This window comes from Neolamprologus brichardi, chromosome 15 (assembly GCF_056152115.1).
Source record: "Neolamprologus brichardi isolate AB-2024 chromosome 15, ASM5615211v1, whole genome shotgun sequence".
Taxonomy (NCBI): domain Eukaryota; kingdom Metazoa; phylum Chordata; class Actinopteri; order Cichliformes; family Cichlidae; genus Neolamprologus; species Neolamprologus brichardi.
The window spans coordinates 15,462,907-15,482,131 of NC_142118.1; the positions used below are offsets into that span (position 1 = coordinate 15,462,907).

At 37.1% G+C, this 19,225-nt stretch overlaps 1 protein-coding gene across 7 annotated transcripts in view; it reads left to right on the plus strand.

Annotated features, from left to right (window-relative positions):
- dlgap2b (discs, large (Drosophila) homolog-associated protein 2b) overlaps positions 1-19,225 on the plus strand; it is a 108,772-nt gene that overhangs the window by 73,071 nt on the left and 16,476 nt on the right. For 4 of the 7 annotated variants that reach the window (XM_006792637.2, XM_006792640.3, XM_087852903.1 and 1 more), the window contains 3 exons: positions 248-467; positions 8,538-8,582; positions 13,239-13,295. In XM_006792637.2, the coding sequence (XP_006792700.1) occupies positions 248-467; positions 8,538-8,582; positions 13,239-13,295 (322 nt within the window). Of the gene's footprint in view, positions 1-247; positions 468-3,505; positions 7,267-8,537; positions 8,583-13,238; positions 13,296-19,225 lie in introns of those variants that run through there. The other 3 variants (XM_006792638.2, XM_006792639.2, XM_006792643.2) reach the window with 3 other exon arrangements.

The following is a 19,225-nucleotide window of genomic DNA, read 5'->3' on the forward strand; positions in this document are numbered from 1 at the left end:
TCTTTTGTGATCAATTTATTGCTTTATAACTCAAACTGGCTATTTTTCTTATTGTTTTTTTGTTGTCATCTGAATTTTTTTTTCCCCATTTGATCTGACATTTATTCAGTTTAAGGTCGAAACTGACAGCGGCGTTTCCTTATGCTAACACTCCTTCATATTTGCTGTGCAAAGGGGAAGAATCAAAGTGAGAAAGAGAAAGGAAGAGGAAAAATTAAGGACTGCTATTCCTGTTTTTGTCTCTCAGGTGAGTGAGACTGAGATCAATGGCCAGTTTGAGTCAGTTTGCGAGTCCGTTTTTAGTGAAGTAGAATCCCAGGCCATGGAGGCCTTGGACCTGCCTGGTTCGTTCCGCACTCGAAGCCACAGTTACCTCCGTGCAATTCAGGCTGGTTATTCCCAAGATGACGACTGCTTGCCTTCAATGACATCCTCCACTGTCACTTCAACTCTCAGATCCACAACAGGTAAAACAATCCCCCCCCTGAATAAGAGAGGGCTTAGATTACATATCTTCATATATCCTATACATGCGCACAAACTTGACATACCTAAATATGTACAGTGGGGAACCCTTGAGCTTCAGAGATGCCGGGCTGAATGATTCCAGTTATTTTCTTTGGAAGCTATGGTGTACGTGTGTTTGTTTTTTTGCCACTGCATACTCCCAGTTGTTTAGATGGACCTGCTTGTGTGTTACGTTGCATGAGTCATGCATCATTAGCCAAGCTTCTGATTGGTCAGTTGTGGTGTTGCCGAGCTTTAATCTAGGATAGGGGTGGGAGAGCTACATTTTAATCATTAAAACGGCAACACATGGCCATAGTACACAGTATAATAACACAGCACAGCCACATTACATGGCATGCCTAAAAGGAACAGGCCTGAACCAAAGCATGTTAAAGTGTGGTGTTATTTATGTGTTATGAAAAGCGTGTGAGTTACTTAGGGAGGGGTGAAAAACAAAATGGGCCAGGGGGCAGGGGAGCAGTAGGTCACTGATATACTTGTTTTTGAAAGGACACACTGGACAAAGCCCCCCCATTAGCACAAACTTTGTAACGGACCTTGCAATTGGCTACATAAAATAAAAAAATGTAAAAAAAAAAAACAAAACAAACAATTTAAGGTAAGTCAACAAGATTTAGCAGCTAGTACATATGCACACCTACATGCTGGTTGCACAAAGAAACTACACTACACATGTTAGAGTTTGAAAGAAAAAACGTTACTAACAGTATTGTTGTACTGTGTTGCATGAAACTCGAGTTAATGCTAACAAATGTCCCAATGAATGATATGTCAATGTAAAAATGCAATAATCTCAAGATTTTTTGTGACACAGTTCAAACAATATGTCCCTTTATTTAGCATTTCAGGTTCTTTGTGCAAGCACAGTCTTTGCGGTAACTCCCTCACTGAGTGTATTTGGTGTTTGCCTGCAAGAGTAAAGCTATGAACCCTATTGAAACATTTTTTTTCTCTAATTACATGCATTTTTTTAAATATTATGGATTACCTGGATTTTTACTGTTTTTGTACACTTTTCTGTCAATTTAATATTGGAGACATTTGCAGTTTTATTCATTTTGTTGGCTTTGTTTTCTTGTTGAATCTGGACTTTTGTTTTTGTTTTTTATCCTTTCATTCTCAATTGGGTTTCCATCTACGATTTCTACGATGTGACAGAAGTACTGAGGACAAAGGAGTGTTCTCCAATCCCACCGTCTTATTTGCTTAACGCTATTCATTTAACTCTGCTCCAAATCTGTCAGCTCAACATGGGCGAAAACAAGCAGTTGACTGTACATTATGTTCTGAAATTGTATTACCAAGATTAGCATAATGCATCGATTACAACATGCAATATAAGACTGTAGCAGCGAAAGGACTCCCTGGATGCTGATAAAATATACAGTACTGTCACCTCCCATACAACCCGTACTGTAAATATTACTTGTTTTTGGGATGCACTATAATTATGCGTGAATAGTGGCCATAAAATTAAAATAAAATAAGAGAGAATCGCTTATTCATGGAATCCTGTTTTTATGTTAGTCTTCAGTACTAGATTATTACTATTATTATTAAACTGTAAGCAACTTATGACCCAAACCCTGAGGCTAGTGGGCCCTTGAGTGGGGAAGGGACCCCATGGTGCTCCGTAGGGCAGACGAACAGCAAACCCCTCTCCATTTGACCATCCATCTCTTGAAGGATAACCAAGGGGAAAGAACAACTGGAGGCATCAGTGATGATTGTTGCAGGTATTTTAATGTTGACACGCATACATATATCTATGTATATGTGTGTTTTTGCACTGCCTTCTCAGTAAAAATAGCAGATAAAGTTTATATGTAGTTGGTAGAAATATCGCCTTATGTTATCCCAAGTAGCAAACATGGTGTCAAACAACTCATAAAACCTCAGACATGTTGATTTATTTTTAGAGCACTGGTAACGCTGAATATTGATTACAGTGATGAATGTGATGCTGGCTTTTGTGAGTTGTTTACCACGTCTCTATTTTAAGTGTTCTTAGACCACATTGTAAGTGTAAATGTATGCGGTATGTTCTGCCCAGACTCTTCAGAATGTTTTCATGCTTCAGCATAAAATAGCAGTGAATGTTATCGCATTGCCACTGTCTCCAATCATTTGTGAGCGCAGCATCTACCTGTTGTACATGTGTGAACTTTTTTTTTTTCTTTCATGAAAATCTGGCTTCTTTTCAAAAGGCCACTTGTGGCAGAGTCTAACTCTTGGCAGTGATTTTGTCAACTGTCTTGGACTGTGGGATTGCAGCCTCTCCCTGGTGCAGCCCTCACCGGGTTTGAATATTTCACATGGTCTAAATCAGCCACCTCGGACCTGATATGTTCAATAGGGTTCATATCTGCTTCTTGTGATTCTTCTACTCCCTTTGCATCTTTTCTTTTGCACAAAATTGCACAAATTTTAAGTAAGTCAGAAACATTTGACATGGTTTGAGAAAGGGTTCTCAGAAAAAAAAATGAATCTATGATTTGATAATGATTGATGTATTTCATGTTTAATTCCACTCTTTGTTGTGCTGTGCAGTGAAAAGATGGAAAGAAGCCTTGAGATGACTGAGAAGGCAGTGTAAAAACATTGTGAAAAGCCTGCAGTATGTGAGTTAGGTCATAATCGTTGCCTTTGTGGAGTGAAAGAACTGAAAACCATATTTCAGTAAAGGTGCATTTTTAAGCAGGTTTTGGCTGACCGATATTCACCTACAACTTAGCCGTGCACATTTCTAATGCTTGTGGTGGGTGCAGATGCGTTACTTAACGTTAAATCTATCAAACCAAATGGGAAATCAATAGATCAGAGCTTGTACATCTTTGGAACTTTCCACTCACATACTGTATGTTTTCCATAGATATGTGTTATACTGTAGATCAGAATCCCAGTCAAATCCCACTCCAGCTGTTCTTTTCACCCTGAATGTCCTTCTGTTTGCATATTCACATTTTTCTTCCAGAGGGATATGATGTATTGGATGGAACATCCTTACTAAATGATGACATGATCGAGGATGATGATGGTGCTAGCTCCTCTGCCTATGCGGAGCTCGAGAGGCTAGAGAGAGAAACTGCTGCTGCACGCAGCCAGCACAGTACTAGCTCCACGGTAACAGCCATCTCGATCCCACCGGCACCTCCACCTTCATACAGGGTCCCTACCGCCTCACCAATAGCCACCTCTGAGCAACCGGTTCCTCAGGCCATTCAGGCCTTTAAGGAGTCTGCTAACATGGTCGCTGCCTTCAACATGCAGTGGAAGGATGAAATCTCTGCAATGCGCTACGAACTAGCAGAGCTGCGCAGAGATGTCTGTGGGGAATTAAAAACTTTCAACAGCAACTTCTTCAACTTTACTCAGTGCTACAATATGTGGACTTTGTGCCGGGAGCCCTGCAGCGACAGCACCACACAAACAGATGACAGAGTTTCCATAGGAATTCAAGCAGGCTCAAGCTGGGCTGTACGACAAAACACAGAGGACAAGTCAGTGATGTGCCAACCCGAGCCAGCACCCTTCAGTATCATGGATTTGATGGACCCACCTCGAATTGAGATTATAGAGGGAACTCCTGAAAGCACGCCAGAGGGTTCAGGCAGCCCTGCCAGCCCACTTCCAATAGAGGATTTCCCATGGGAGATCATCAAAAAGCAAAAGGCTCATAAGCAGCCAGACACAACTGGCCACACGGGTGGTCACAGAAGCGCCAGTCTAGAACTGTGGAGCAGGAAGTACACCAGTGGGCCCATGTCATACCTGTCTATGTCATTTTAGCCATACATACATGTAATTGGAAAATGAAATAAGGAAAACGGGCTGAAAACCTGAAAATTCAGAAAAGGGGAGCAGAACCATGCTGTTATTAGATGTCCCTTTACGCTATGCAGACACAGAGTCTGTCATCTCTTGAACAGGTTTCACTATTGTTCAAGCAATCTTTTAACAAGTGTCTTGCTTAGCCATCGAACAAAGTAATTATTTTGTTTCACACCAGAATGAGGTGACATCATAATCTGAGGGAGAATGTGACTGATATTCAGATCCTCAAGTGCCAACGAGTGCAGCATCATCTTCCCTCCGCTGTCTTAAATACTCAAAAAAGCCAATTTAAGTAATCATGATTGGAAATTTGAGGGATATTCAACAATATAACTCAACTATCAGCCAATGTGAGGTGACGCATATCTCAGTCTGTTTCTGCACATGAATTTGAATAGCTCATGTTCATTCCAGTTTCTCTTCATGTAGAAACATTCTCTTAAGCACCTGAAAAAATACTGTGAATAACTTTATAAACCCTAGTTTTTTAATGAATGCATTAAAGATGAATACATTATTTAAGGATATATTGATATATAATTTATGTTTCAGTTATCGTGATCAAAGCATTCCTTTGCCATTGCCTTCTTCCATTTTGTAGCCAGTTCCAGTTGAAATGGGCATTTTTCTTTTTAATTTCCAACATATGAGCATATTTTCAGTGGTGAACTGATGAACCACGCAGCATAAAGATCAAACAGTAGTTTAGGAAACAGCAGGTAGTGGTGAAAACAATCTGTCATAACCCCCATAAATTGTTTAAAAGTCCTATTCTCTGGAACACTGTATGGATTGCACTGTCTCAAGGCTCTGAGGACCTAGTCCCTGACCAGAATTGTTTACGATAAATTATTCTGATTGACTATGAAGTCAAACAGCCAGCAAAGCGTAAAACAGTAAAGGGGAATTCACAGAAATTATCAAGTTTGAATGTACTGGCTTCAACTCATTCCTGCACAAACGGCATTTATGTTGAAACTCTGTATATGTATATAAATGTATCATTTTGTAAATAGAGAAACTTATATTCAATACTTGTACTGTTTGCAGTTACAAACATACTGTGTTCTGAAAGCGCCGAGAGGGGTTAAAGTAGTAACTGGGTTTCTAAACCAAACACACGTTTACCAGTCTTCAATGTCCATCTTTATTTGTTTCATCCTGTTCATCACCCCACTGTTTTTTGCACATCATGATGAAGTCAGAAGTTCATAACAGTGTTTCACCTGTTGTTTTAAGTGAATGTTCTTCAACTGTTATGAAAAATGTCTTAACTAGTCACATTTATTTTATTTTAACTCTAAAAAAACATGTATTTGATCTAAATCCTATCATATTTCTCCAGTGATAAAATGCTGAGGCTGTTCATCACTATAACAGAGAAACACTGGTCCCTGTAAGTAGACAATCAGAGCCACTGAGGGCCTCTACCTCTTCGATATGTCCCCAGAGGTGCAGTATAGTGCCACTGAATGTAATAACACCGCCTCACTAGTGATGGCTTAGCTGGGCTCCTGTCAAGCCCTAATGGGTGGGAGCCCAGAATCATCTGCTCTATTTGGCTAACTGCTCATTCTGCCTCTTACTTATAAAATAATAGTTGCTCATTAGCCACTGATATTGCCCTCATCCCCTCCATTGTCACATTATACCTGCAAGGCATACCAAAGTTAATACTGAAAGGTGTGGAAAAAGAGTCCAACAGCAAACAAGTTTGACAGGACTTATCTTTGGACTGCAGCACAGGACCACCGGAAGCCTATATGTATCAAACCCGACTGAAATGTGAACCTTCAGCAAGGACTTTAAATAAAGATGAGGCATCATCTCTCAATTTATAAAGAGAGTGGTTCTTCTTCCTGTTTTGCGCGACCCAAAAAAATAATAATATTCACAGAAAAAGCGGCATTTTGATAAGCTGACAGTTGTACAAAGGCTGTAACAAAGGTGAATCAGAATTAATGTTGAAGCCACAAAAGGAGGAAGGCAAACATTTCCTTTTGAGTTTCTGCTGTAGGAGTATCCTACACCTGTTTCAGCAAGCTGTTAAACCTGAGCTCAAACACCTGACTAAATTTCAATCTGTAGATGGGGATGTTTGTAACCAAAGTTGTGGTTTTATTAGGACATATACGGATAAGCTCAAGTGTATTGCTATGATTGTCTACTATTTGCAATACTGATTATACATTTTTAAAACATTGTAACTTATTTAATTTAGCTTTAACCTAAACATAAGACGTTGAAATTTTCATTGCAGACCATTACAGGTTGGGTTAGCATAATTAAATCATGAAATCATAAAAGATTACAGTGAAAGGCTTATGACTGTGACAACATTTAGCCTATAATCATTTTAGTATGAAGTATATATATATAGATATATATCTATATATATATATATATAGATACATGTACAAATATGAAAAACATTTGGATAGGCTTGTGTTCATAATTCTGCTTTTTGAATGCTTAAGAGGGGACTGCAGTGGTATTCTCTTACATTGTTTCCCATTGTTTGGGGAATGTAAACTAATTTAAAGGTGCTGAAGACTGGCCAATCGTGACGTCTCCAATCTGCGTTCATTCATTCTATGCAAGTCCTTTGTTTCCTGTTGTATGTAGCTACATTTTAACAGTTTTAGATATGAACGTTTATGTTGAGCCTTCATGCCGGTCATCAATTTCGGAAATGGAATCACATTTTCAGAAAATATTGGTGACTCTTTGGAAAAAAAAAACGTTCTTATTTCTGCATGAGCCATGGGCAACGCTAAGGTTTCCTTAAGTGTTGGCTGCAAAAAAGTAGTTTCATCCACATTTCTACTAATTTAGCCTGTATGTACCTAAGAATCTATGATTTTTTATTTATTTATTTATTTATTTATTTATTTTGGGGGGGGGGGGGGGGGGCATGACATTCCAGCTATGTAGTAGCATCTACATGTTTTGTGACACTGCATACAAAAAACTGAATAATCATATAACAATTTTACCAAATACAGCCAAATTAGAAAATAGGCCTCCAATAATATATTTGGAAATGCTGTACAAATGCTTAACATTCTTCTCGATCTATATACAACTAAACTGCAAACTCATGACTGATTGATGCCAGGGAATGCACCAATTTTTTTTAAATATAGGTTTAATCCCGTCATTCATTTTCATTTTATTACTTTGCTCAAAGATATTACCCTTCCCTTGAAGCAAGTTGAAATGTAGCAAAAATACAGATCTAAATAATATTTTCAAATCATATATGTGAAGGATATACATATTAAAAAAACAAACCGAAGATGAAATAGACAAAGGGTATTTGCAATTATTTTTTATCATGCAACCATATTTTCTGTAATGAAATATATAACTATTTGTAAGAAATTCTGTCTACAGTATCTAATATGTTTCAATATGTAGTCAATTTTGCCATTAGTTTTCGTTTACATTTCCTTGTCATCCAGAGATATGATGCAACAACTGTGCCAACTCTGTGAAGTCCAGTTAATGGGACAGGGGTTTTTGGATGGAATCTGATCTCACCTGAACCTGTAATACTGCTTCAATATAAATCTTTTTCTATCCCTGTGTTCTCTTCCTGCATTTATTTATGGTGTCTTGGAGAAAACAAGCTAATTTTCAGGGATCTCAGACTGTATTGTTAAGTGAATAAGATTTTGTCAAATTAAAAAAGAAAAAAAAGAGAAAGCATTCTTTTTAAATGATAGTTTAGCCTGCACTTGTTAGCTTATGCTTATTTTGTTAAATGAATGAAAACTGTGTGATACGTTTTTTCCTCTTTTATTTTTGCTTATTGTGGTGTTTCTTGTGATTATTTATTTCAAACTTTTATTGGCCTTATGTATTTTTCATAAATTGATATAAAACAATGGATTGAAATGTTTATGATGTTTATGATAATTCAAAATGGAAAAATAGGGATCATAGCTTTACAGTGGCGTTCAAAGATGCGACTGACCTTACGGCACTGATAGCATTTTTTTGTGTCCAAAATCTATACTCTTCAACACACTGCAAATACACAACACAAGCCTGGCACAGTGTCTTTTACTTTGACCCTCTCAATATGTCTTGCTTTTCTACTAAGCTATCACCTTTTTTGTTTTTGTTTGTTTGTTTGTTTTCCTTTTTTGTCGTTTCCCCCATTTTAGGCCTCCGTAGCTTAGCTGGGGGGCGTAGAGAGTACGGTAGGTCTGGTAGGGAACCGCTTTATTCTATCTTTTTTCTATGTTTTTCATACATTTTGTCTGTCATTAACATTTTCACTTGATAAAAATGAGATATCATAAGTTAAATATGCCATCATGTATAAGTATGTATAATACATTTCATTGTTTTCATCTGTTTCAAAATTGAATAGAGTTCAATTTTATATTAAGATTTTATATTTTATATTCTGGATCTTTTTCAAAAAAAGAAAAAAAGTTTGTCATATAACAAAAAATACCCACATGTTGGCCTAGTGTTAGCCACTGGCAATTTTAAACAATATCATACTTTTAAAATCTTTTCTGCACAACTGCCTCCTAATTTAACTGAGATGTGCATGAAGCCTTTTAACAAAGACCATAATTAATTTTTTTGTTCATTTCTTTTAATATTACAGTTCTGTTTAAATTCATTAGTTTTAGCAGTGATTCACCCTCTTGCTTTAACCATTGTATATATTTTTCTTTATGAAAACCGAGGGGAGTAAAATCAGCACACACTGTGTTTAAGGCAGGTTCTGACCAGCATAACAGCTTTCTTCTACAAACCACCACAAATCAATGCTTAATATACCTTTGTTAATGTGTAGTAAAGTCCCTTGTTTTTAGCAGTTGCTTTAGGATTAGTTTTAAGGGAAAGATAGACACTATGTTCCTTTTAAATGGGGTGGTGTAAATGGTATTTTATAGCATTCTACCGTCTCACATCATGGTAGAAGATTTGGGTATTTTGGACACTGATATGTTTATTTTTAAATATACCAAAAAGTGGATTTTTTTTCAAGCAGGCTACAGATGTTAAACTTGTAATCGGGGGCTCTCAGTAGATAAATTAACTTATGAGTAATCTTAAACTCTCTGTTCATAATGAGATGACTAGATATACTGTAGCAAACCTAGAACATGTTAGCCCACTAACAGTCATATCCTATAGTTACTTCTCAGTTTCTGTGAAACATAAATCTTTTGATAAACCACAAGCCTGTAATACAAAGCAGGATTTGGACTTAACCAGGTAGCTTCTGAGTTAACCCTGGGTTTTTGCTATTATAAAGTTAGGGGTATATCCCCATGGTAACTAATTCTGCAGACCTAAGATGCTCTGGAGCAGGTTCTGTTTAAGATTACAGATTAAAAGCTATGAAGTCACCACTAACCAATAACCAAGGAACTTTATTCCTTGCTTTTTCCGGTTTGGGTCAAATAATTTTCTTTTTTTTAAAAAACTTTTGTTCTATAAGCATTAATATGCAATCCAATAACAGGGTGCATTTTTGGACTCATGGATTTATTATAACCTATAACCTATTTATTATAGCCTATGCTTGAATTGCATAATATCAAGCCTTTACTCCTATAGTTGAACCTCATCAGGGCTGCAGCTGAAAAAATGCATATCTGCAGACTTTCCTTATTGGGTTCAGATAGATAACCTATATTGATATAGCCAATTAGACTCTCATACTGGTCATTTGTCTGCAATAACTTTGTTACTTTAGATCTATTTGTATATTTAACCTCTTCATATTTTTCCAATAATAGTGTTATCTTCTTTTGAAAAGTCTGTTGCTCCACTGCCAGTTTACCTAGCCATGTTTATCACTGGTCATATATACAATTGTAGCTAGACTGATAAACCCTGGGTCAACTTATTGACCTTTGTACTGATGTTAGGGTAAGTGAAGCCAGCTAACATACCCTGGGTATGTTTATCTTGCTTTGTAGTACAGCGTCCAGGATAGGCCTACTTACGTTTTAGATGGAGTGCTATTGAATTCCCAACATTAGTCCAGCATGTTATCTTTGCACACTCAAAATATACTAACCTAATCTCAGGAAACCCTTTTCCAATTTTTCTCATGTTGGTCTTTGTTTTTGACAACATCTTTGAGCTTACAGTGTACAAGTAACTTTACTTTGGTTTTAAAAGCCAAGGGGGGGGGGGGGGGGGGGGGGGTATTACACTGAAAAAAGTGCTGAGATGCTAGTTTAGGCCATTGATTTGTATTGGTTTGTTCTGAAATACTCATACATACAAGGTTAATCCACCTTGCATCCATGGGGGCATCACCACTGTATGTATATATGTATGTGGCAATGAACAACATGTTTGTTTTATTGTAAAAGAAAGGGCTACACAAATTTAAATTTAAACATTTTGATTTTGTAAACCCAATAGAATCATCTGCAATTGACCTCTACACACCCTCAGGTATAACTAGTTGTCCTACGTCAAATCATCCATTCAGTCATCCATTTACCAATCAATCCACTCCATCTTTTCAAAACACCAGTGCCATATTCAGGTTTAAACACAGGACAGAGTATAGGGCCTGAATAGGAACAAGGAAAAGAAAATTCTCTATTTCTTTTTTTCCTTGTTCCTTTTGCCAGACACAGTTATTTATTTTGGCTCAGTCAAAGTGCATACACAAAAGAACTGGCATGTAACTTTAGGGGGAAAAAAGTTCTATATTACATGTTATATGTATGCTGTTATGTAAAACAGAAAGTACTTTTTGCTAGTTTTCCATATAAAGTATGCGCTTGTCTCTAATTTCTTAAGAAATCTTTTTGATTGAAACAAAATTACTCAGATAACAGAAACACCAAAGTTCCATTTTTATCATTATCCTTGTCAAACTGAAGTAAAACTAGACATTAACTCTCTCTATAGCTAGAGTTAAATAAAACACAGCAACACGGAAGATTTCACCTTCATTTTGTTACATCCGCAGCCCCCATGCTCATGTACACAGCTCGTCAGTCATTGCATATCATTAACCCACAACCCTGATCTGAGTAAGAACAGCATCTTACCAGCCTCTTTGCCAGTCTGAGTCCACAACTATGGCAAGAACAGCCTCTGGCACAAATGGCGGGAGTCGGACGGAGTGGAGACACTGTCAGAACTTTTCCCAACGGTTTTTCTGAAATTTAAGTGTTGAACACAAAGAAGCAAAAGGTTTGAGAGGTCTGGCTGAAAAGCACGAGAGTGGAGGTCTGTTATATTTTTTGCACCAAAATTATTGTTATGGAATAGTATTGGGTTGCACTTTACATAAAGTCCATGCAAGTACAAAAGGTTTCTCTTTTATTTTCCCTAATTGTGCCGATATAATTAATTGGGAATCTGAACCACATATGCAAAATATGCTAATTTCAAATGTTTTAATTTAATTGTAATTGTAAAGTAGTGATAAGTGTTTTTTATGTGTGCCCATGTACTTGCACTTCATGTAAAGTGTGACTAAAACTCATGAGATCAAATACAAACAGAAACGCATTTGGTCATAGGGTGATCGTAACCATTTCGTGTGAAATTTTAAAAATGCCAAAAGTGAAACTTCAAAGAGATCCATATGCTGAAATACAACATGCAATGCTTTTTACTACATCAGTCAAAGGCAGTCTTCACATTAAGAATGAGAATAGGAGACTGCTTTACTTTTTAGTCTAAACATGTTCTTTGTCTGGCTGTCTCAGCACATCTCATCTTACTTCCTTATTATCTAAACATCATTTTGATAGTGTAAGTAAATAGTCTGGATTGGCTAATTCAGCAGTCTGATTTCAATTTGCTGACCTTACAGAAAGAACTACTTCAATATCAAATAATATGAAAACCATTAACTGAAATAATCCAAAAATATTTGACTGCATCCTGGATTTTTTAATATGGCTTGCTTATTCATATTTATGGTGATGATTTATGCTCTGTGTGTCTTCTAAGTATGTGTAATATGAAAAGGTAGCGATTTAGATAATGCATGTTACAGTGAATGTTTTTATGCATTAATGACTTGCCTACTGACTTACTTAAGTTAACGCAGACCTGATAAGTACTGACAGATCACGAGATCCTAAGAAATGGTTAGGATATTCGGGCAACACTGATGGGCAAAATTCCTAATAGCCTGGATATTTATTGACTCTTTGAAGGCTTTTCAGCCTAATTTTACTCAAATAAATCTAGCTTAATGGCTTTTTGTTTACCCTCGTCAGATCATCGTTTGCCATTCTTTTTTCATTTTAAAATGTACAAAGATGTTTTTATAAAATATTGGCAGATGGAACAGAACAAAGTCTATCCTAATATACTCTCACTCTTCTCTGACAATAAAAGCCTTGTTATCAGACACAAGGTTTTGACTCCTCAAAGGAATACTGCCTATGAGCATTGCCCATTAAACTGTGTTTAAGTTGTGCCAGTGTCATTAGAACGTCTGCATTTTGAGACAGAAACACAGTCAGTGTGTTAGAGTTGAGCAAATATGAGCATTTAAATGTATTTTCTTTATAATGTGAAGCATTAAGTTCATCACAGCAGGACTGTTAATGTAAATTACTCATAAGAAATGATTGCAAAACAAATGCATTTAGATCTATTGGGAAAAACAAAAGCACTGATGTAAACTGAGCATGCCTGTGTTTCTTTCTCTTATCACCTGTAAATGATTGAATTAAGGATTGCATAAACTAAGACAAAATATCCTGTAAACAATTTTCAATAATTCTTAGTCTGTTATGGTAGGTATATATATATATATATATATATATATGGCGAGATGATTTACTGTTGAGCATTACTGTGTTCCTACCCTGCATCTTTTCTGCCTAACCAGTGTTGCTTGTTCCTTACAGGGATTCAGTTTCGTCTCCCTACTTCCTGCAGCGTGGATCGTGCTCAGCCACCTCCAGGTACCAGTCCGTCTCCATACTCTTCTTTCCCTCCATACTAGCACTTACTTTTGCAGACATGCATTTCAGTCGCAGCCATAAATCCATGGGCAAAGCAAAGGGGTGATGTCATTTTTGCTAAAAAAAAAAAAAAAAAAAAAAAAGGAAAATCAGGTGAGGACCAGGTATCTGAGAAACACAGCAGTACATCATCAAAAGGGTTGAGCAGTGTGAGACACGGTCAACTGTCAACATCCACAGGAGGTTTAAAATATGAAGGAAAAAAAAAAGTGGAGTGTTGGCAAAACAGCTGCTTCACTCTCACAGATGCTAATCTGAAAGTGCTGTTGAGCCTGCATCTGCTAAACTTGCCTGTTTTATCAGACCAGACATGGTTAGAGCAGCCATACCCTCTTAATCACGGCAAGGGCGCCTCCAGAATTTTTTCATAGGGGTGGCCATATGGGGGCAACTAAAAATATTGGGGTAGCACCGGACGCAGCAGTAGGGGTGACAACGGGAAATCGTCAAGAACATAATGACAAAAATTGTATATGTTGGAATAAAGTTCATGTTGAAACTCTTTGTAGGGTGTCTTCCTCTCTTGTGTTCAAATTTATTAAAATCATTACCAACACAGGACAGTCTTGCCGCGGGGGGCACTGGGAGGGAGGCAGCAAATTTTGGGGGTGGCCAGTTTATTTTTAATGTTAAAGTGACACATTAGAGCCATGAAACTTTAAACTGGCTGCGCTTCATTTGTGATGTTAGTAAGGTACAGCTTGGACAAACAATTTCCCAGCGCAGAATCAATATGGCACAAAAAAGGGCTCAAAATATAATATAATTTTTTTTTAAATGATTAGAACGTGGTAGCCTAAGATGATTTTAAATCAAAACCCTGAACATAACCTGCTCCGACCAGGTTGTGTGTTCAGCTTGAATTTACCACACACTGATTTAGCCAGGTAAAAATAGAGATACTTTCAGGACACAGGAAAATCTGATTCTCCAACCCATTAATCTCACTTTGTTGTATTGCACTCTGGTCTGCAACCCTGTAAATGTCATGATAGTAGCAGAGGTTTCAGAGGTTAGGGATTGATTCACTTTTCAGACCTACATTTCATGAGTGCTAACAATGAAAAATAACCCCAGTCAGCCTTGAAGTAAATGAATAAATAATCAGTCCCTATCCATGATTTTTAACATTCAAAAAACTGTTGGCATGGACCATGATCGAAAACAAATATTTTTATTATATTGTATTAAATAACCTAACAAACGCATTCCTAATTTTGTATTAAAAGTATACCTAAATGTAATATTTTGTTCAGGCCTGAATTTGTTACTTATTTAAATTGTTAATTATCAATAATCAGGTGTGTAGTATTGTATAGGTTATGCTTATGATCACTACTTTGAATCTAGAATTCAAATATGTCGGTCCTTTCTGATTCATTTGCAACTTATTTAATTAATTGCACGTCAAAGCTGTTATAAATTAATTTCCCGACTGACCAATCAATTAATTAGGAGAACAGTTTTTGTAACACTGCACCTCAAGCAATCTGAGGAGCTACGTCATGCACACTGTTAATTCTCCAGTGCAGATGAAGAATTTAGAAAAGGCAATAGAAACTAACTATAGAGGTTGTGGTGATGATATATAGGCTACAGTGGTTTGTTTGTGGTTAAATGCAGAGACAAATCTTTGCTGCTGATGTGTCAAAATTCCTGTTCTGAATAGAAAAGCTACCTGGGTCCTCACTGTTTATTTGTAATACTACGAATGTTGTACATTTAAGCAGAGGAGCAACACAATTTTATGCCATGGCACTCAGGTTTATTTAGTCTTGGCTGCACCTACAGCATGTGGGTTTATTTGCTGAAGTGCCCAGTGCAGCAGTGCTGAGCCAAACAATCAAATTCAAACACAGCCAGGCACAACTGACTAAACAAAAGACATGATACTTCCCTGGTCTATATTAGCCAAAATTTTTAACAAAAGCTGAGTATTTAGAAGAGAAACCCACTGTCACTGCCTCTAGGTAGGGGATTTATTGTGTTCAAGGACTCCTACTGGTTCTCAGTATTACTGTGTGGGACAGAGGATAAGATTAAGTTGAGAAAAACTAAAACTCTGACTTCCTTTAGTACAGGAAAAAAAAATGTGACAAGACTTGTGAATGCAGAGCCACACTGATTATTGAGGCTTCTCTGTCAGCGCCAGCCTCAGATTTCCACCCTCCTCTTCCTTAGAGCTCGAGGTTGTTCCTTCCAGCCTGTTGATGAGTCACACCAAATTTATAACTGTTCTGGAAAAGTCACAGCATAATTTTACAGTTTCCTCCATGGTTCCAACCCAAACTGCTGTGTTACAGTGAACAAGTGAATTAAACAAAGAACTTTGGTATATGTTACTGAAGGAGTTGAGATTGTTCTAACTCTGTTGAATAGTATGCTTGTGTAAGAAAAGATAAGACTTCTGCAGAGGTGTTTTATATTCAGCGCAGTCACATTTTGTCATAGTACACAGTGACTCCCCACTTTAACCAGAGATTAGATCCAGAAACTCTACTGCAGTTACCTAACTTGTCAAATCACCACACTATTATAAATGTCTTTTGTTGTGGCAGTGTCTGCACAAGGAGGGTTCCTGTTGTTACAGATTAAGAGCAGGAAGAAGTATCTAGACCCAGCATTAAGCTAAATGGCATTTGTGTTATATAAAATCGACTAACTGCGAAACAAAAAGGATCGGTAGGTTTATGCTTTTGTGTGCTTGTGATTGGAAGGACTTTGATTAACCTCTTCAGGATCTGTAATTCCTTGATTGATGTGACGAAACTGTCAACAACAACATAAAACACAGATGTATTCACTGCAAGGGGATGAGTATGAAGGATGAGCCTGGTGTCAAAGTATATGTCTAAAAAGTAGAATTTGCTATATTTTGTTTAAGAAGTCGCATATCCTGCAGGGTGATATGGTCCTTGGGAGTTTACCCAAAATGCACTTTTTGTAGTTTTCACAGTGAAATTATAAGAAAACAGATAAAACATCCAGAATGACAATGTTTTTTACTGTTACTCCATGTCACAGACATGAAATTGGTGTGTTTCTAGTGTTGAAATGAAAAACTGCATAATAATAATGGTCAAATCTGATTAAAGAAAATATTGCCGTGAACAAAAATATTTTGCCTTTAGATGGATGTCAAATCGACTTGATTGCAGTTCATGTAGACACTAACTGCAAACTGTAAATTAATGGCATACCACAAAATGCTACCTTAATGTAGTACTTTAAGGTAGCATTTTATAGTATTCAGGTAAAAATTTTCAGGGCTTCATTAAATATACTAAATTAATTGCTTGTTATCAGCTCATTCTAAGGGGGCCAGGTGGGCGGGACTGTTTGACAGTTAATAGAGTGACTTCACTTGTAAATGTATTCTTATTCTGAATTCAAATTGTCAGTTCAGTTCAGTACATACAGTCCTGTGAAATTAGAGATTTTGCAGGGTCTATGAAGTCTTATGAAACACTACATCCACCCTTACTCTGTCCGTAGTAATTAAGAGGGTAAGTAGCAGTCAGGTGCTGCTATTTGAATGCATTTGATTATTGATCATCAGCAGGTGTGACCAGCTGTAAATTTTGGCAGTTTGCTGGTGTAAAGCATTGTGCTGTGTGTTAAAGCAAAGCCACAATCTGGGAATGGTCATCCCAGTAAATTCACCCAAAGGTCAAACTGGGTAGAGCTCAGAAAAACACAATGCTACATCTCGAGTTGGAGATGAAAACCCTGTCTCTCTAAAAAGAACATGGCAGCCTGGATCTGGACAATCCACAGGACTTCTGGGGCAATGTTCTTTGGACAGATGTTTGGTCATAATATGCCACATTTGGCAAAAACAGCATATGAGCACACAAACCTCATACCAACTGTCAAGTATGGTGGTGGAGTAGTAATAATTTAGGCTTGTTTTGCCTTGGCACCTTGCAGTCACTGAGTTGACCATAAACTCCTCAATCTGTATGTAAGTATCCTCAAGGCAAATATGTGGCCATCTGTTTGACAGCTAAAGCTGGCTGAAAATTACTCGTACTACAGGACAATTACTCCAAGCACCTCAGCAAATTCTAATGGTTTAAAAGGAAAACAATCAAGGTGTTGCAATGACCAGGTCAAAATTCAGACCTCAACCTGATAGAAATGCTGAGCATAAAGAGAGCTGAGTATAATCAAATCCACACAAACCTCAATGAATTGAAGCAACATTGTTAAGAAAAGTGGGCCGAAAGTCCTCCACAACATTGTGAGAGACTGATGAAATCATACAGAAAATTATTATTTCAAGTAATTGATGTTGAAGATGACTGTAAAAGGTATTGAATCGTGGGATGTACTTTGTTTTTCACAGAACTGCTAGATTCCTGTGAAAACCTTTTTTTCACATGACTGCAGGTGAAAAAAAATAAGCACTTGTCAATGGGTTTTACAGGGCTATAGCGTTATGCTTCACAGGTGAATGCCTCTCACAGATATTCCAACTAAAAAACAACTCTTATAATGATATCACTAAAATAAGGAAATTCATAAAAAATACATACAGTACATGTCAGAGACACACGTAAAATTTCATTCATAAAATTTCCAGACTAACAGATGGAAAACATGGAAAGTACAGTACAGTCTACATTGGGGACATCTGGTGTCCAGTAGGTGTTACAGCAATATGTTGTGATTCCCCCTCCCCACACTGAAGTAGGACAATACTCTCAGAAGCCTATTAAGTGGTGACAGTGTAAGTAGAGTCAGCAAATTAAATGTCTTCACTAAACAACGTTAACCTAAGCAAATTATTCAATAATTTTGTCCGGTGCATAACTGTAAATGTGAGGGCAACAAATCTGTTTCCAAATGTCAGTTCATTCAGACAATCATGATATACATGAATGAACTGCAGCACAGCTGTGTAGTGCTGACTCAACTTACAGGCTAATTTCTTTTTCATTACACTGTTGCAGGTGTGCAGTCATTACGTCTGCAGGAAATTATATGATTGCTCAGTTATTTGGTTATTCAATAACAACACAGTGGTCATCCCTACTCTTACAAGAATGTTGGAGACTCAGTGAAGACCACCATTAGGCAACATTAACAGCTTTGATACCTTTAAATGTACTTTTGCATTTAGAGACTGTAACACAAACAAAAATGCAGATTTATTCTAACTTCCTCAATGCATTAGCATTTTTGTCTTTAGTAGGTCTGTAATAGGGTTGGGGAAATGAACATTATTTAATATATACAGTAGTATTGCTTGCTTTTGTGCTAGGTTATTGATGCAAATATTTTCTGTTATAGACAGGCAGACTCTCTCTTACAAGACTGTATGCTTTCTTTTTAATGTCAATTATTCCAAAATGAATACAGTTAAACTGAAATTAAGTTGCAATACAGCTGAAGAAACAGAAGGAAACATGGTGTGAGGAACAAACCAGAGAGCTAATTGTGTTGTGAGTTAGCCGCTGATTCTTCACCCTAGTCTGTACACAACAGCTGTAACAAATAAAAGAAGGCAGTTATGGTAGCTGACCTCAACTAGCAATGTAGTTAATCAATTTAATTTGAACTCCAAAAGGAGTGACTAAACCATACTTCGCTAAAAATGTAGAAAATAACAACTTTCACCAAACGCCAATAGGTTATAGGATCTTTGCTGCACATCCGCCTTTACTTGACAGGTTTTAGCTTAACCAAAAGCAGATGCAGTGGATTTATATGACGAAATAAATGTCAGACACTTACATGATTTTTGCAGTTTATAATTCCAGCACAACATCCAACATTTTCCCTTTTTCCCTCGTCTCCATAATTTTCCTTGTTCCTTTCACTGCTCATATCAAGGCTGCTAGCTTGTTTACTGGCTCTTAGCTGTG